The sequence below is a fragment of the Saccopteryx bilineata genome, chromosome 2 (assembly GCF_036850765.1).
Source record: "Saccopteryx bilineata isolate mSacBil1 chromosome 2, mSacBil1_pri_phased_curated, whole genome shotgun sequence".
Taxonomy (NCBI): Eukaryota; Metazoa; Chordata; class Mammalia; order Chiroptera; family Emballonuridae; genus Saccopteryx; species Saccopteryx bilineata.
In genome coordinates this window covers 13,560,978-13,580,822 of record NC_089491.1, presented here as the reverse complement: position 1 = coordinate 13,580,822, position 19,845 = coordinate 13,560,978, and the positions used below count along the sequence as shown (strand labels likewise).

Sequence of the window (19,845 nt, the reverse complement as noted above, 5' to 3'; positions counted from 1 at the left end):
CTCTTACTATGAAATATTATGCAGCTATAAAAAAAGGACACAGTAAACTATAAATACATATATAATATATAGTACATGTGTATATATACTATACATATCTATCCTGTATATATACTGACATATTACATATAAACTATATACATATATATACTGATATGAAACAATAGCTAAATTATATTGTTAGATGAAATGAAAGGTGCAGAGTGTATCACGTGAAAGCATTAGGTACACAGAGAGCCGTGTACACTTGTTCACTCGTGTAGACATATCTCTGGACACACACCAAGAAACCGCTCATCACGGCTGCCTTTCGGGAAGGGAGGTGAAGGCGGGAGGAGAGAGAGGATATTGTTCAGTGTCTATACTTTCATCAGTAGATTTTGTATCACGTGCATGTTATTAAATGTTTAGTCACATAAAACTGAGATATACGGCAATAATAAAGGTAAGCGTGGCTAGAGTAATGACAGTCACAGTGTCTTGGACATCTGCTATGTACCACTGGGCCTTTTCCTACTTCTCTCTCAATCATCCTCTGAGGCGGGGGCTACACTCCCCTGATAATCAGCTCAGGAAACCAAGGCTCAAAGTTTGGACCAATTATTTAATTTAATTCCACACAGCTAGCAAGAAGCAGAGCCTAGATTTGAACCTGCTTCACAACTAACTCTCCATCAGCTTGCTCATTACTAACTATCATCAAGGATGGGCAGAGAAGCAGAGAGGGGAGGGCAGACAAGAGAAAGGAATGGGAGGGTAGACGAAAGGCCAGAGTCACTATCTCTGCTCAGGGTGGTAAGGACGTGCCAGCCGCCACTACTGGCTGTGTGTCCGGCCCGGCCCAGAACCAGGGAGCAGACAGATGAGCTCCTGCCTTTGGGAGTGTTTGGTCTAAACTGGCACAGGCTGCTGACCTCCACACCGTTCACCCAGCAACAAGTCATCATCTGTGTGTGGGGAGAACAGAGCGCACAGGGAGGCGGCAGGCGCAGGGAAGGAGCAGGCACCATGGGGGCAGACGCAGGGCTGAGACACTAGTACCACCTCTGTGGCTGGCGTCTCGGGCACTCCGCTCCCTCGCCTACAGAATGCACAGCACGTCTCTACAAGCTCGAAGTCAGAACATCAGCGCAAGAGGTTCCAACCTGTGCCTGGCTCGCTAGGGCCCTGGAGGACGGCTTGCTCCCTTCCCTTCCCCCTCGGAGGAGGAGGCCATGCATGCGAATGGCCTCTTTATTCTATTGTTTTCACACAGTCTGAATATGATTTAACTTTGCACCTTCCTCCTCAATGAGGCTGAAATATATCATTGGTTACTTAATGGTCCATCAAGCAATGAAACCTTTATTAAATAGCAGCATGGTACCCAGCCAGTGAGAATGCCAGTGGCCCACAAATCTGTCCCCAGTGCTTTGGTGAGAACAGCTCTCAGCTGCCCCCTGAGCCTCCATCTCTCTCTCCCTGGAGGGAGGCTCAGGGAAGGCGCGCCATGGCCTGGAGCACACATCAGATGGCCCTCCATAGCTGGCAGCCTGCAGCCCTCCCTCAGCCCAGGGTTGGAAAGAGGCCAGCACCAATTCTCTCCCCAGCACTGCCACCAGACTTGTCCTGCAACATGGGACGAGGAGATCGCATTTGACTTAGCATCAACAAAGGCCTGGCTTGAGTTCTTTGGCAGGTCCTGGCCTTGGTCACTTCGTCCGTAAGGGAGAGCTGATGATATAAACACTACCTGCATCAGAGGGCTGCTGGGAGGCTCACGAGCCAGGTGCTGAAACTGGGCAGAAAGCAATGCCCCTTGCCCTCAAGAAGGTTTTCCCTACTTCCTATTCACCACCGACCGCTAAATACACCTTCCACACTACAGCCAGTGGGGTCTTTCCAATACACAAATGTGATTTTTGTCACACACACACACACACACACACACACACACTCCTGTTTCAAACTTTCCAGTGGCTCCCCAGACCTTGCAGGCTTGGTTCTTGCCCACCTCAGATCCAATCATTCTTCACTCTACCCAACTCCCCATGCTCTCGCTTGCTACCACGTCATCATGCAGGCACAGCCCTGTCTGAACACTTGTCCCGCCTCCACCCTGAAACCTTGCTCACGCCTCTCCGCCATCCAGACCCAGACCCAGCTCCGAGGCCCCTGCCGGAGGAAGCCCTCCCTCCTCGAGCCCTGCATCCCAGCCAGCCGGCCGTGCATTGCCCTTTGACACAGTTCCTCCTTCACTAGAGCGTCATAACTAGACAGGGGGCTCCCCACTTACTCTCGGGGTCATCTGTTTGCTTGCCCAGGGCTCAGTGGAGTCCATAGCACAGAGTAAGGGTTCAGGAAATGATTGAGGAATGAATAAAAATATTATAGAGCCAATATCTATCAAAACCTTATTATATGGTATGCTAGGCATTGTGTACTAGAGTGTGAAGATTCAATAATAAACAAGATGGATGTGGCCCTTGCACTAGTTGAATTTAAAATCTGGTGGGAAAGAAAGAAAATTAAACAAGCCGTAATAATAAAGCTGATTCATGCTATGATGGCAGAGACCTGAAGACAGAGGGAGGTGGGCGCAGGAGGAGAGATGAACACGGTCTGTCTAAAAATAGAAACCCTCCCCAGTCTCGAACTCGGTTATCTCACTATCCAGAGAGTAGCAAGAACCCAGAACGGTTTAGAGCAGGGGTCCCCAAACTTTTTACACAGGGGGCCAGTTCACTGTCCCTCAGACCGCTGGAGGGCCGGACTATAAAAAAAACTATGAACAAATCCCTATGCACACTGCACAGATCTTATTTTAAAGTAAAAAAAACAAAACGGGAACAAATACAATATTTAAAATAATGAACAAGTAAATTTAAATCAACCAACTGACCTGTATTTCAATGGGAACTGTGCTCCTCTCACTGACCACCAATGAAAGAGGTGCCCCTTCCGGAAGTGCGGCGGGGGCCGCATGTGGCCCACGGGCTGTAGTTTGGGGACCCCCGGTTTAGAGGCTACTGAGCAGCTAAATGTGTCAGAAAGACTATGCTCCTTGCTCAATTCTCACACACACAAGCCCTCCCAGTGCCGCCAGGTTGACCTTGTCCCGCCCGCCCCGCTGTCTCCCATCCCGGTTTATACACAGCATGGCCTGTCCGCGTCTCACAGGGAACCCCCAGCTCTGTCTGCCCCCCTACCCTGGGCCATGATGCTCTCACATGCAGGCATCTGTAACATTTTGAGCACTTTCCATATTTTATATTTCTTATTCTACAACAAATGGATTATTCATAATAAATATTAGTAATATATGATTTTACATATTATCATAATGAAAGTACTTGTTGATTTAAGCTGAGAATTCAGAAATAATTCTGGTTTGGTAAACAAACATTAGATGACTTAAAGTAATTTTCTGTTTATGATGAGAATTTTCTGGTATATGGTAGTCAACTGTATTTTTCTTTTTTTTTTAAGATTTTCTTTCTTGACTTTAGAGAGAGAAGGGAGAGAAAGGGAAAGGCGGGGTGGTGAGAAGGAGCGGGATGCATCAGCTTGGAGTATAAGCTCGAAGTTGCTTCGCGAATATGTGCTGGAATGCTGAGGTGCTGCTTCGAGGCCCCGGGCATTCCAGGCCTGTGCTGCCCCCTGCACCACCATATGGCAGGCTCAAGTGTGTTATTTTAACAAGACAATATATATTGCTCCCCTTGGACAAACTGGATTATCAAAAGACTTTGTTGGTCTAGTAACATCTAAAATAGACCATGTTTCTAAATAAAATCTGCTTTTACATCTGAGGTGTAACTGGTGAGTAGTTCTAACATATTTTTAAATCCCTCGTTGGGATTAGTACCCTAGTTAAATGTGAAGTTTCATGTTGGAGTTCAATCATTTGATGTTTACTATGGCAGGATATTTCTGAATTCTAAGTTTTACATCAATTAGAACTTCACTATACCATGTAAATATTATTTAATAACTAATATTTATCATTAATAATCCATTTATTATAACAAATTTATTTTGAGGTATAAATAATATATTAACTAATTTCACATTTTCTCCTTAAGGATTAGGGCACTTGTTTCTAGTTCACACAAAAGGACAGTATGGGCTAGTAGTGACCCTGGCTCAAGGACAGGGATGATGTCTGATTGTGTCTTAATCACCAGTGCCTGGCACAAGGCTTGGGCACAGCAGATAATACTTAACATGTATTTGTTGAATAATAAAGAAGAGCTTTCAAGGTCTCAGGACTTAAAATCATATATGCATGCTTTAGTCACCCTACTTTCTAGAAATACTCCTGCATGTTCTAATGGAATAGTATTGTATTCGCTCTTCAAAAAAACAGTCCTTAGTGGCTTCGGCTTATTAAACTGTCACCCAGGAGGGACCATTGCCTACCCCTTTGTTCCACAGATGAGCAGTTTTCTGAAAAGAATGTCTGAGGAGTTAGAAGTTTTCAGTTATAACATACCATTAGAGGGACATCATGGCAGCCTGCCTAGAGAGAGTCATAAAGTTTAGTAATTTTTGAAAGAACATCATAAAAATTCTGTAAGATGATAAGGCTTTGTGTAGGTAGTTTCAAATACAGCCTAAGACTCCTTAAGAAACACATGCACCGGCTAAAGAAAGCTGTGTTCTCACGGAAAGTAAACCCGGCCAAAACCTAAGGCTTACCAACAGCTGGCTCCCTATTTCTGGCTGGAACTCTGCAAAGCCAGAGACAGGATGAGTTCACTGCCTGGAATCCCTTTATGTCATTTCCCTTTCAAGAAAATGGTCGCTTTGAAGGGAGTCCAGAAAAACAGCACTAGAACTAATACCGGTTACACAGTTCAATCTAATTACGGTAATATTTGCTGACTGCCTTTTCTGTGCCAGGCACTGAAGAATAAGACAAGCTCCCTGCGACGGAGTATCTCACAGTCTAGAGAAATAGACAGAGCAACTCAATCGATAACCTTCGCCACCCAGCATGGCCCTGTGCCATGTAGCACTGTCTCTCTCCCGAGAGCTACAGCAGCATCCTAACCCGCTGCCTCCACTCTGGAATGCCTCTCTAACTCATTCTCCACAGGACAGTCAGAGGATCTCTTTAAAAGCAAGTATAATTATCTTTTTCGCTGGACACAGGCAATGGTCCGGCCTCTGCAAGTGGTCTGCCCTCTGAAGGCCCGCTGACAAAACAGGCATTAGATGAGGAACTCCCGTACCAAGTCAGACCCTCTGCAAGGCTATATCCTCAGTGGGTGAACTAAAAAGAAAAACACAAACCTGCCTTGTCTTGGTATTATCTCAGGAAAGGAAAAATAGAAGGGAAAATGTCCCCCAGAATGCCTAACCGTGACACTCACTGACGCAAGTCTGGAGTCAGAACTCGATATGCTTATAACCAACAAGTCAATGACCAAGAATTTTGTGTTATGTATTCTAGGTTAGGAGAGCCCTCTGAGGCCTCTGCACAAGATGAAAATCCCCACTAAAATACAAGACTCAAAGAATTATCAGAGATTAAAGCTCCAAGGGAAGTGAGCTCACTACCAAAAAAGGTCAAACAAACATCTAAATCAGAATTCCATGAAGAGAAAGATCGGATGAGAAGCAATATTGAAAGGATTTTCCAGAATTGATAAAAGATACCAAACCTTAGAAAGAAGAGTCCCAACCAACTCAAGCAGAATAAATAAAAAGAAATCCTCACCTAGAAAGTCATCATGACACTGGAGACATCTAAGACAAAGAGAAGATTTTAAAAGCAGCCAGGAAGAAAAAGAGACTTTACCATCCAAAAGAGAAACATAAACTGGCAGCTGACTTCTCAACAGCAAAACCAGAAGTGAGTAAACAGTGGCATATCTCCCAGTGCTAGGACAGCATAACTATCCAGTAAGTACTGAATACAGCTACACAATCTTTTGAAAATGAGGATCAAAAATAATTAATTTTGGACAAGTGAAAACTGATATTACAAATAGTCCCACACTTAAAGGAATACATAAAAAGTTACAACCCGGAGAAAGAAAATGACCCCAGGAAGAAAAGGGGAAAATTGTGGGTAAATCTAAAATACACTGAAATTATATGAAATAATGTTTAATTAGTGAAGCTGAAAAAAAAGGATAAAATAAGATAGAACAGAAATACTGGATAACAAAAGGATATAAGTCAGGAGGGATGAAACCAAAATAAAAGCATCCTAAGATCCTTGTGTTGTTATGTGGAGAATAAAAATACTATCTTTAGATTTCCTGAAATTGTACACTTATTAGATTTTTTAGGGTAACCAGTAGAAGAATAAAAATGGAATGTGTAACTTCCATAACAGTCCAGAAGAAAATGGAAAAAGAAAAACAAATCAGTTGAAAAAGATATAAAATATACAATCATAGTGGGAAACATTAATATAACTCTTCAAATAATTAACAGATCTGACAAAAATATTAGGACTGTAAAATTTGTATAACACAATCCACAAGCAAATCTAATGTGCATAGGTAAAACATCACATTAAAAAACTAGAGAATACACATTCTTTTCAAGCACATTTGAATGTTTGCAAAATTAACCATGTAGTAGTTTAATTAAGCAAAAAATGGGAGAGGGGAAAAGAAAGGATAAAGGGAGTAAAAAAGAAAGAAGTAAAGACAGAACATCTTTTGGCCCACAATGCAATTAAGTTAGAAATTAATAATAAAAAAAGATAAGTAGAAATAACCTGTGTTTAGAAACTCTAAAAAACTCATCTAAATAGCCCATGGGTCAAAGAAGAAATCTTCAGGAAAATGTAAAATACATAGAACTGATAGGGAATTTGAAAATGCTACATAGCAAAACATATAGGTGCAGCCAAAGCAGTACCTAGAGGCAAGTTTGTAGCCACAAATGTTTTTACAGCTAGTGCTTGACTTACGACCATGATTGGTTCTGACAGACCGATCATAACACTATTTGGTCGTAAGTTGAGTAGGCTATATGTACAGTACTGTGAAATGATGTTATAAAAATCTTTTAAGTCATATTTTATCATAATTTTCTTTCATTATCATTATATATCATAATTTTCTTTGTTCATTTTTTGCCATTTGTATCATCTCTTCACCATTTTTTCTTATTTTTACATTCATCAGGTTTAAGTAAAACACTGCATTACCAGTACAACTGGTTTAATATTTGAAAAGACAATTTCTTCTTGGTAAACATCTTGGGAGAGGTTTGATGAAAAATATCCAAGACACAAAACACAAATTGCTGTATTGAGTCTGGGATAACAGTTGAAATGGTGCATACTGAGATGGTAGTGCTGGTGGAAGCTGGTCCACACTGCCGTATGCCCAGCTGGGCAACGCTTGCGCTGCCAGACGCAGAGCAGTCATGGCTAGCGATTGTGGTCGTAAAGTCGAATGTTCGTAAGTTCATAGGTTGTAAGTCAATCAATATTTGTATTAGAAAAGATGAAAAACTAATCATTCAACTTAATTTCAGGAAAAGAACAATAAACTAAACATCAGAAAGCAGAAGAAAGGAAATAACAAAAGAGTAGAAAGTTGTGAAATAGAAAATAAAGATACAATAGGAATGATCAATAAGCCGTATGTTGCAACTTAAAAAAAATAATCAAATTGAGAACCATATAAAATACTATAAGTAATCAAGGAAGGATATTTATCCTAGACTGGGGTATGTGTAGAAGTCAAAGAAGAGTTGTTAGTAAGAGGAGTCATGAACTGATCCTTGAAGGATGTGTGAGAGTTAGTCAAAGAAAGAAAGGTAGCACTCTGCAGAGATGGAAAAACACCAACAAAGGTAGAGAGGAATGGCACAGCAGGAAGGCTCAAGAGAACCACATGCAGTATTGTGTTAGCAGTGGACAAAGTTCAAGGCATGGAATATGTGAAGTAAGTCTAGAGAAGCTCAGGGCCAGATGCTAACAAAAAATAATCAAATTTTTATATACCAGGACTTTACACAATTATATCTTTCTATGCTGGCAACAAACAACTCCATGAGGTCTGGTATGATGCCTATTGTATAGGAAAAGAAACTGAGGTTCAGAGTACAACTGACTCAATGCTATGTTGGCTCCAAAGCCCATGCTTTCACCCACCGTGATATACTGCATCTCAAGTCATGGGAAGCTTCACCGAACCTTCCTAAGGAGCCTAAACTTTATCCTTTAGGCAAATATTCAGGTTAACCCCCACAGAAACAAAACTTACTTTTTATCATGCAAGTTTGGAGTACTGTTACAGCTGCCACTACTTTATGCCATTGGGACAAGATTCCATTAGACACAGGTGGCCAAGGAGTCCATGTACCAATAACAGGCAATACTGCCACGCAGAATTAACAACAGGGCGCACTGGACTGTTGCAATCTGAGTTCCTGAAACATACTTCCAGTTACAACCTCAGAGACAAGCACTCTTTAATGACAAGAACTGGGTAAGCATGAGGCATTTCTGTCAACAGCTTTATTAAAATATAATTCACATAACATACAATTCACTTATAGAAGGTACAATTCAACGGTTTTTAGTATAGTCATTGAGTTGTCACTGCACAGATATTCTGAGTCTCCTCTTTAAGTCTCCATGGAGGGACAGCATGGCCCAGCCCCCTAAAGTTAGCCATGCTTTGGTGAATAAGATGTGAGCAGTCACTTCTGGAGAGAAGTCTGAAAAGCCGCAATCTATTACGTTCCCTCCCCTCAGTGACTCACTGAAGCAGGTGATGAGCTGGAAGCATTGGGTCTCTGAATGACCAAGATTAATGAGAATCCCCTACCCCCCAACCCCCACCAATCCCCACTGAACCCCTAAGTGTAAGTAAGCAGTAAACTTTTGTTGTTAAGCCACTAATAAATTGTGGTTGTTACTATAGCCCAATTTAGTTATCTTGATATGTACAAGCATAAGAAAAAAATCTGGAAAGAATCATACCAACTGTAATCCTGGGGTTGTCCCTAAGGAGAATTTGAGGAGAAGGAGGGAGTGAATGGAGAGTGGGGAGCAGAGATTTTTGGTTTTTATTTTATATTCTTGGGAACTGTATATATTTTTATAAGAACATACTGTTCTGGGAAATTGAACAAAGGCATTTATAAATAACCTAGGACATCCAGAAAGTTTTCCACAGTTGCTTTTTAAAATTCCAATGAACCACAGTTTTGCCTGACCAGGCAGTGGCACAGTGGATAGAGCATTGGACTGGGACGGAGAGGACCCATGTTCAAAACCCCGAGGTCACCGGCTTGAGCAAGGGCTCATCTGCCTTGAGCAGGGCTCATCAGCTTGAGTGCGGGGTCGCTGGCTTGAGCATGGGATCATAGACATGACCCCATAGTCGCTGGCTTGAGCCCAAAGGATGCTGGCTTGAAGCCCAAGGTTGCCGGCTTGAGTCCAAGGTCACTGGCTTGAGCAAGGGGTCACTCGGTCTGCTATAGCCCCCTGGTCAAGGCACATATGAAAAAGCAATCAATAAACAACTAAGGAGCCACAACGAAGAATTGATGCTTCTCATCTCTCTCCCTTCCTGTCTGTCTGTCCCTACCTGTTGCTCTCTCTGTATCTCTTTCTCTGTCTCTGTTACAAAAAAAAAAAACAAAAAAACCAGAAAAACAAAAGAGAAAACCACAGTTCTGACACAGACAAAGAGAAACTAAACCTCCTTACCAGCATCCAGGAAACCTGGCTTTCCTAAGAGCCCCAGGCAGGCGGACTGAAGGAATCCCTGGAAAAGTGACACTACACCTAGGTGGCACAGGGATGCCCCGTTCTCCCAGCTGTTCAGGACGAGAAGTTTTGACTCGGACGACACAGAAGCAGATGGAAGAAGCGGGGGCGCTGTCAGAAATGCCCACTAAGGACTTGCAAGGCATTTATAAAAGTCACTAGACAACGGTTTGAACACACCCAGGGAAACAAATGTTTACACAAGCAGCAGCAGAGACAGCTGCTAAGGCAAGTCATGACTTGATGCAGAAGGCGCGATGTCAGTCCATCTGGAATAGAGAAACATGATCACCGTTTTCATGGTATGGAGTCTCTGGAACAAAGAGTTCACACTGTGACAGACCCTGGGACGGGGCTTATGCAAACTATTACCCACAGTGTCCCTCTATCCAGTCTCTCATCCACGTTAGCTGGTGTCCACGGCACCACTGCGCGCACAGGCACAGCCTGCATCTCCAGGGAGGGTGGCTCACAACAACCGTGCAATCTCCTCTCCAAAGCGCCCCTCCCTCGGGTTTTCTTTATGAGGCTGTCAAAACCACAGAAGAATATACGAAAGATGAGGCAAGAGGCTCACAGGATTGGAAGCGGACCATACAAGTCCATAAATACTCACTGAGCATCTACTATGAGCCAGGAACCATCCCTCTCTTGCATGTTGTATCTTCCGTGGTGACCCTGTCAACATGACCTTCCTCCTCTAGAATAAACTTCCATCTTCTCCGCAAGTTTACAGGGCCAACATTTGTGAGTTTTCCTTTTAAACAAATGTTGAGGTTGTGGGCACAGGTGAATAAGGCCTGACCAGAGTGGATAGGGCCGAAGGCCGAATCGTCGGTTGGCTTGGTTCACTTGGGACGGACAGAGGGTGGGTGACGGGAGCTCGGGCCGTAAATGGCAAGAACCTATGATTGTATCGGTCAGAAGTGCAAGCTTCTTGGCATGGCCTTCAATGTCCTCTGTGATCGGGCTCCTTCTCCCTCTCCCCTACTCTCCCACCTGCTCCCTACGCTGCATCCTCCCATCCTGCTTGTAACACGTGACCCGTACTCCCTGCCCTCGTTCCTGCTCCGTGTGGAATTCCCTTAACTCATTCAACTCCCAGACTAGCAGTCGGTGCGCATGTCTGCCCCTGGATGATGGGAGCTGTGGAGGGCAGGGAGTGCAGCCCCTAAGCCAGTCTGCAGACAGAGAGCCACAGGGAGCAGGGGCAGGACAGGATCGACAGCTAGTTACAAATGAAGTGTCTGTTTCAAATGCTGGCTCTGCCACTTCCCAGCTGTGTGACCTTGGGTGAGTTAACCTCTGTGACTTTGATTTCCTCCCGTGTAAAATGGAGATGGTCAGGCACTCACTGTGTCGGGTTGTTGGAGGCATGAACTCACTGCATGTAAGTAAAACACTGAGAAGAGTGCCTGACACGGGGTAGCGCTATGCAGCAGTTGGTTCTAATCGTTGCTATCGCTGTTAAATGAATGTGGAATACAGAAAAGCAAGGGAGCAAAGGCGATCGATGCCCTGTAGCCGAGCAAACGTCCGGTTTCCATGCTGGCCAGGTGCTGCCCTGCTAGTGCACCGTGCTGCGTAGCCCCTCACCGTGCTGCCCTGCTAAGTGCACCGTGCTGCGTAGCCCCTCACCGTGCTGCGTAGCCCCTCACCGTGCTGCCCTGCTAAGTGCACCGTGCTGCGTAGCCCCTCACCGTGCTGCGTAGCCCCTCACCGTGCTGCCCTGCTAAGTGCACCGTGCTGCGTAGCCCCTCACCGTGCTGCGTAGCCCCTCACCGTGCTGCGTAGCCCCTCACCGTGCTGCCCTGCTAGTGCACCGTGCTGCATAGCCCCTCACCGTGCTGCCCTGCTAAGTGCACTGTGCTGCATAGCCCCTCACCGTGCTGCGTAGCCCCTCACCGTGCTGCGTAGCCCCTCACCGTGCTGCCCTGCTAGTGCACCATGCTGCGTAGCCCCTCACCGTGCTGCCCTGCTAAGTGCACTGTGCTGCGTAGCCCCTCACCGTGCTGCCCTGCTAGTGCACTATGCTGCGTAGCCCCTCACCGTGCTGCCCTGCTAGTGCACCATGCTGCGTAGCCCCTCACCGTGCTGCCCTGCTAATGCACCATGCTGCGTAGCCCCTCACCGTGCTGCCCTGCTAGTGCACCATGCTGCGTAGCCCCTCACCGTGCTGCCCTGCTAGTGCACCGTGCTGTGTAGCCCCTCACCGTGCACTCGCAGAGACACGGAACTTCCACCCCGCTTGGTATCCATGATCTGTTTCTAGCCTGGGCTACCGAGCCACCCACCTCTGCCTCAACTGGCCACCTGGGTACTCTCAAACCCTGCAGCGGAGGACAGAGTGACACGCAAGGGACACTGGCTCGATCCCTTGCATGACGCCCCCAGTAGATACTCCTGCTCCCGGAATGTCAGTGCTGAGCGTTAGGGGTGATCTTGTCTAACATCTCCCTGTAACAGATGGGGACACTGAGGTCTGGGAGGACATGTATTTGTACTTTGTTAGGACCTGGTTTGCATATAGGTTACCTGCCATGACATCAACTTTGTAACAGGTGCTAAGAATACAGTACCATAATCACAGTTTAAAGCTGGAAGGAACTTTTAAGCTTACCTAGTCTGGCACTTTCCAAACTCCACATTCTAGGGTGCCAAGATGAGGTGCGGGCTTGTTGCAAATATTTCATTCAGTCATAGCTGGTGAGCATTTACTGAACACCCCCAATGTGCTGGGCACTGGGGAGACAAGTCAGACAGCTCCCTGCCCTCAGGATCTCACTGACTATAGAGAGAGTGGCATTAAGTAAATAAACACATATCTAAGAGTAAAGCCTTACTGTTGTGAGTGAATCATGGTGTAAACTTTACTAGAATGGGCACCTCTACGTACACCAACGTGCTTTCTAAGCGGGAGGAAAAGGCAGCATTGGGATAGAAGGGCAGTTACAGGCAGTGTCCTGGAAACTGCCCACCCCACTAGGTTCACCAGCACAAGGGTTTCACCATTATATGGCTGCAGCAGCAGAGACTGGGAACCATGGAACCAGCATGACCCACCCCCATTTGACTGATAGGCAACCTAAGGCCTAAAAAGTTTAATGCACTTGCCAAGACAGCAGAGCCAAATAAATGGAAAAAACTTACAACTCTGTAGCGGCTCACACAACCTTCCAAAAAATGACCAAATCCCACAGCATGGCACATGCTCTGATCCCTGCCATCTCTCCAGCCTCATCTCTCACCATTCTGCTGCCCACTCAATGATCCAGCCATACTGAACCCCAAATGCACCTCTGCTTTGCCCATATTATTCCCTCTACCAGGGATCAGAGGCAATAGCCCCTAAATAATGCCTACTCCTTTCCAGCACTCAGAATGCAGCTCTAGTCTCTGTCCTCCACCCCCCAACACAACACATACAACTTTACATACAAAGAAAGTGAGACACTCATCACATAATGTATGCATTCACTCAGTAAAGATTTATTGAGCACCTTCTACGTGCCAAGCACCTAAAGGTACAGAAGGAAATGAAGCAAAGCCCTTGCCCTCACGGAGCTTACATTCTAATGTGGAAGACACACAACAATACACAATACAGTATCGGGCAGAATTTAGTGCTACGGGAAAAACATAATAAAGCATAGCACAGTCAACAGAGGGATCAACCAGGAAGGCCTGTCTGTAGAAGTGGCATTTGACCAGAGATCTGAAGTGACAGAGTCAGACATATACCTAACTGGTAAAAGAGCATTTCAGGAAGTAGCAGAGAAGGCCCTGTGATTACTGCAGTGAGTTCTTCACTTGTGTTTTGTCTGGTACTGAACCATAAGGTCCTTGCGGGCAAGGGTATCTTACATATTAAGTGTCTTTGATCTGCAGGGCCCAGCATCCAGAGCGCACACTTACAGAATGAGCGAACGACCCTGGGCTCATATTAAGTGTCTTTGATCTGCAGGGCCCAGCATCCAGAGCGCACACTTACAGAATGAGCGAACGACCCTGGGCTGGCATGTCTGCCTGCTGGTTTGAGTCGATCTGGCTCCGTCTCTCCAGATCGAGCCAACTTCATGTCTCTCTCTCCCACGGGGCTAAGCTAAGCACAGGCCTTGCTTGGGTCAGTCAGCCTTGCATGACTCTGTGGCCTGGCTTCAGTCCACGGATTCTCTTCTCATTAGGACTACAGCACTGCTGACGAGTTCTCTAATTTTACCTTGTTCTGGTCCTCCTATCTCTCGCCTGGACCTGGGACACAGCCCAGAACCTGGAGTCCTCCCTAACTTTCTCCAGGTGCCCCATGAATCCCAAGCCCCAAGGCTGAGGACCCTGAGACCTGGAATCAGATCACAGTCCCCCAAGGGCTAACCTCTACCCACCTGGAAGTCTGCTCTAGCTGATTCTTGACTTACCCCCAAATCACATGACTCCTTCCAGCTGAGACATCAACCTCTGATCTCATCAACCTCTCTGTGGCCATCTCTCTGCATGTTCCAGCCTCATAAAACTGTTCCTGGACATCTACCACAGCCAAGAGCCAGGGCTAAGACCTGAGTCCTCATGCTGCTGCAGCAGCTCCTGTCCCGTCAGCAGACAATCTGGGCCCAAGTCTTCAGACTCGCCTGCCCTAAGTCACAATCCTCACACCCCTGAGCCCCTTAGCAGCTGCAAATAAGGTCCAATGGCTTTATTCACTAAGTCAACTACAACAGACACAGCTGGATGTCATTGGTGCTTCATCCCAGCCCACACCAGGTCTAACATGGGTTCAGGAACAAATAACCCATTCCGTCACTCACCCTTTCATCCACCACTTACTGACACCTGCTATATGCCAAGCCCTGGAACATAAAATACAGTGTGCCTACGCTGATAGTGATGATGAGACTGTGACGACGGTGGTGGGTGGTGGCGTGGCGGTGGTGGTTGTGATCATAATGGTGATAAAGGGAGAGAGAGAGAAGAGGGTGGTATTTATTGCACACTGTATTATGCCACAATAAGCATAAGTCCTCTAATAATAAGCAGTGAGTCCTCTAATTCCTACAAAACTATGAGATAGGTATCATCAGCCGCACTTTAACAGGGAAGGAAAAAAGCTTAAGAGAAGCAACTTGCTCAAGGTCACATGGCTAAGCGGCAGGGTATGGTGAGACCCGAGGTCTGTCTGCCTCCAAAATACGAACTGTTATGCTGCGCAAGAGTCGCACAGAAAGTGCTAAACAAATATAACTTAGGTGAAGAAATGGAAGAGAGAGCGGGTCCCAGGCCTCGGGGACTCACAGGTTAGCGGAGGATACAGAGAAACAAAAATCTACACGGTGGGGAGGCAGGTGCTGAGGGCGGTAGGGGAGCCGAGGGATGGATGGAGTGGCTACCTGGACCTGGAGGAAGGGACTTCGGGGCTAGGCCTCGAGGGACGAGCAGTTTGCAGCTCAAGCGGGGCGCACGCGGGAGCCGCCCGCACACCCGGCCGGGGCCGCGGGTCCTGCGCGGCCGCCCGGCCCCCCACCCCGACCCCCCGGCGGGGCCGGCCTCACCTCCTTCCACTTGAGCTGACGGATGCTGATCTTCAGGGCGTCCAGGGAGGTCCTGGCCTTGGAGCTGTCCACGGTGACGGGCCGCACGAAGTGGTACCCGTCCGCCGCGCGGCCCGAGCTCCGCTTGCAGCTTCGGCCCCGGCTCCTGGGCTTCCCGTGCGACCAGGGCCCCTGCGCCGGCTCCGCACTCGGCCCGGGCGGCGAGCGCCGCAGGACGCGGGCGTCCCCCTCCTCGGCCGCGCCGGGCTGCGCGGGGGCCGGGGCCGGGGCCCGGGCCTTGGCCGGCTCCTCCCTCGCCGTGCGCTCCGGCTCCCCCGACCCGCCCGCGTCCACGCGGCCCTGCTCCTCCTCCTCCTCCGCCGCCGCCGCCTCCCAGCCCGCCGCAGACTCGCTCTCGCAGCCGCCCCGCTGCATGGCGCTCAGGGCCGGTGCCAGCGCCATTGCCGCCGCCGCCGCCGCCGCTCCGCCGCCCAGGTCCGCGACCAAACTGCCGCCTCTGTCACCGCTGCCACGCGCTCCCCGCCCGAGCCCGTTGCCATGATCGCTCAGGCTCCGGTTGACAAGGGCAGGCGCTGCCTCGGGACGGGGCCTGGAAAGGGACAATCGCGACCCAGCCCCAGCGACCTCATAGGCGGCGGTGCCCACGTGATCGGGCCTGTCACAGAGGCGGAGGCGGCCATCTTGGAAGAGGGCAGAGAGCCCCCTCGGGCCGCCGGCCGCGGAGGACGCAGAACTTGGGAAGCTTGGGGATGAAACGGGCGGGAGAAAATAGCTGGGCACTTGTGCAGCCCCTGAACCTGAGGACTGGGGAGCGGAGACAAACTCCCAGATAAAAGACCCCCTTCCTCCACGCCATGTCCACTCGCTGGGAGAACTCCCAGCCTGAAGGAGGAGGCACAACCTCAGCCGTTTTAAGAAACCCCACCATCAGGAAGCACGCAGTCTGATGATGGACAAGACAGATCCAGGCCCTCAGGGAGCAGCCTTCCGTTGGAAGAAACACCTGCTGCTTCTGGGAGAGCCCGCATCCTTTCCCGGTTCTCGAGCGCCCCTTATGGGAAGGAGAAGCCACAGAGAAGCCCTACGACCCCTTCTCAACTTGAGGACGTTAATAACCACCATATTCTTTTCTTTTTTAATCTTTATTTATGGATTCTCTAGAGGGATGGGAGTTGAAGATCAATTTGTTGTTCCACTCATTTATGCATTCATTGGTTGATTCTTGTGTGTGCTCTGACCAGGAACCAAAACCACAACCTTGGCGTATTGGGATGAAGTTACAACCAACTGAGCTATCCCGCCAGGGCTTAACCGTTGTTTTCTCATTGTGTTACTTTTCTTTGTGGTAAAAGAAACAATCTAAAAGTTACCATTTTAACAGGTCAATGGCTTTAAGTACATTTGCATTGCTGTGTGGCAACCATCACCAACATCCATTTCCAGATCTTTTTCATCGTCTCAAATTGAACCTCCACACCCATTAAACCATAACTCCTCATCCCCCTTCCCCAGCTCCTGGCAACAGCCACTCTACCTTCTGTCTCTGTGAGCTTGACTCTCTGAGTACCTCATATAGGAAGATCAAACAATGTTTGTCCTTCTGTGACTAGCTTATCTCACTCAACACAATGCCTTGTCACGGTTCATCAATGCTGTAGCACATCTCAGAATTTCTTTTCTTTTTAGGGATGAAGAATGTTCTTTTGTGTCTATCCACCACATTGTCTTCATCCATCATCAGTGGACAGTTGGGTTGTTTCCACCTGTTGGCTGTTGTGAATAATGTGACTATCACCCCAGGTGCCTGCTTTTGACTCTTTGGTTGTCATATGTCTTTAAAGCCAATGCAAAGGGGAGGGCTTTTCCTCTCACCTAAGGGAGCCACATTTGGTTTTTCAAGGTATGAGGCTGGGAAGGTGGATCAGACCCCCCAGGCTAAAGACAGCAATCGCCACTGCAGCACAGGTGAGCGTTGCCACACTCTGCTCCATCGCATGAAAGGAACACAGAAAAGTGCACAGAAGGGCACCCAGTAAGGTGGCCGTCTTCTCACTCCTCTCTCCGGTTCTCTTGTTTTGTTGTTGGGGTCCAGGGTTTCACTGTGTACATACATAAACAGCCTTAAATGCACAAATCATAAACTCCAGAGGTCCAGCCCTCCTCTCTAGCAGCAGAGGGCGTTCTTACTTCTTCCTCTGGAGCCCACGAGCTGGCCACCTGCACCTGAGTTACCTGGGATGCTTATTTAAATGCAGGCTCCCGAACTCCAGAAGCTCCTCTGAACCCCAGGAGCTCCAGAGACTTTGATGACGTATATCTGGGTAGGACACGAAGTCTGCATGTTAAAGTAGCTCCTCTGCTGATTTTAAGGCAGCCAGAGTCAAAAACTCCGGCTATTCCAAGGCCTCTGGAGATACTTGGAGCTGTCCATGGTACCGACGGAGGCACACACAGTCCCCCATCTCTCTCCACCAACCTACTCCCCAAATCCTGTCTCTCCTCCTAACATCTCTGATCTCAGCCAAGTGGCACCACCCTCATTCAGTCATCCACGATTGAAAGTTTCAATGACTTAACTCATCCTCTCCCTGGCTTTCTAAAACCAGTCCATTTCCAAGTCTTACAGGTTTGGCATTGAAATGTCTCTCATATCTTTCCTCTCTTATCCATTCTTATAATCCATCATCTCCGTTCAGGCCTTTAGCCAGGACCATTGCACCAGACCAGGCTCCTCTGGGTCTCCCTGCCTCCAGTCTCCACCACACCCCTATTCATTCTCCCTCACTGCAGCCAGCCCTGCCCCTCGCCTGTTCAGAAACCTCCCCTGGCTTCCCACTATCTAAAGGTAAAGTTCAAGCATATTAATTTTTCTAAGATTCCCTTCCTGATTGCCATTCTCTGAAGTCACCCTTCTTTCCCTCCTGCCATTTCTTTCAACACCTGGTCTGGATATCTTCTTCCTTTGTGTCTCTGCCTGAGAAACTCTTATCTCAGACCCCACTCAAATGTCTCCTTCTTGAACAAGCTTCCCTCAGTCCCCATGGGAAGAAGTAGTTACTCTCTCTACCCTTTTACTGACATGCATCATAACCTTGCACCATGATCTGTCTGTACAGAAATTAATCACGTTGGCTTCCTCCATTAGTCAGGAAAAGAATATGTCTGGTTTGATTAGTCTCTATATCCCTATTTCCAGGGGCTAGAACAAAGATGCCTTCTTAAATTAGGATGAATACATAACTTAGTAAGTTGTTTTCCACTTCATTTGTCAAATCTTTAAAGGTTATTCCATGTAGAGATATTCATTTTGGCCTTACGGCTAAAATATCTTCCACCTCAGGGCCTTTGCATATGCCCTTTTCTTCTCCAGAGACACTCTTTCTCTAGATCTCTGCCTACTTTTTAACAGTCAATATAAATAACACATATATAGAGATACTTTGATCTCTCAATCTAAATTAGACCTTTCAGATGAAGTAATAATACAAGAGAGTAAGACAAGAGGAATCATAAGGCAATATACAATTAAGTGCCAAATAAAGCAGAAAGTTAAAAATTACTTAGGAGTTCAAAGAATGAAGAATTTACCATGAATTAGAAAGTAAGATAAGCCTTCACATAAGAGATAGAATATAAACTGAGCCTTCAAAATGGAGTGAGAATCAGGTAGATAGAAGGTGGTTGAGGTGGTCATGCATGCAGGTGAACCACAAGGCCTCACAGGGGTGGGTATCCAACTTGTGTTCTGCCCACCAAGCCTCCCCCATCGAGACTTTGTCTGCCAGAAGTGGACACCTTTGCTGATGGGTTGAAAGGCTCGCAGAGCTAGTGGATGTCCCGTATTGAGAAGGAGGTGAGGGAAAGGCTCAATGCAAGTAAATTTAAGATGGAGATAATCATAAGCCTCTTCCGGGGGGCAGGGAGCAGACTGGAATGGTTAAAACATCAGAGAAAGGAAGAACAGGAAACAAAGCCCATTGTCAGGTCTTTGGACACCAGAGTGAATTCTGGCTTTTCAGGAAACTCTCAAATGTGTTAGTGGGAAATTCAATTCCTTCTGGAACTCCCCAAAGAGAAGCTTCAGTTATGGCTGCTGAGGAGCAAGAGTAGGTTAGATTTACGGACTAGGATTACTTCCAAAATATATTCATATGTTTTAAAAAAAAGTAGGTCTCACTAGTAGGTCTCTCCTTTTCCTTCACAGCACTCACCACTGTTGACAGAGTGTCACTTGTTTGTTTACTTATAATGGTCTGTCTTGCCAGAGTCCAAGTGCCAGAAGTAAGGAGTTTACTCTTCTTATTGATCCCACATCCCAATGCTTAGTTCAGTGCCTGGCAGAGAGTAGGCATTCAATAACTACTGGATGAATAAACAAAATGAATGAATGAATAAAAAATTAAACTGCTCATATATTCAACAATAAGGAAATAGTTCAGCAAATTATGGCAAATGTCAATGACAGCTTTAGCTGCCAAGAAAAATGTCGATGATGTAACACTAAGCAGACTGGTGCAAGCATTAGAATTACAATGCTTAAAAACTGTTTTATGTAAACAGGGCCAAGAA

General features: G+C 46.9%; 1 protein-coding gene across 4 annotated transcripts in view; it reads right to left on the bottom strand.

Moving 5' to 3' along the window:
* The window catches only part of TTLL11 (tubulin tyrosine ligase like 11), a 202,543-nt gene extending 186,683 nt beyond the window's left edge, over positions 1–15,860 (bottom strand). For all 4 annotated transcript variants that reach the window (XM_066256315.1, XM_066256317.1, XM_066256316.1 and 1 more), the window contains exon 1: positions 15,277–15,860. In XM_066256315.1, coding sequence (XP_066112412.1) covers positions 15,277–15,717 — 441 coding nt within the window. In that variant the 5' untranslated portion in view covers positions 15,718–15,860. The remainder of the gene's footprint in view (positions 1–15,276) is intronic.
* Between the last annotated feature and the right edge of the window lie 3,985 nt (positions 15,861–19,845).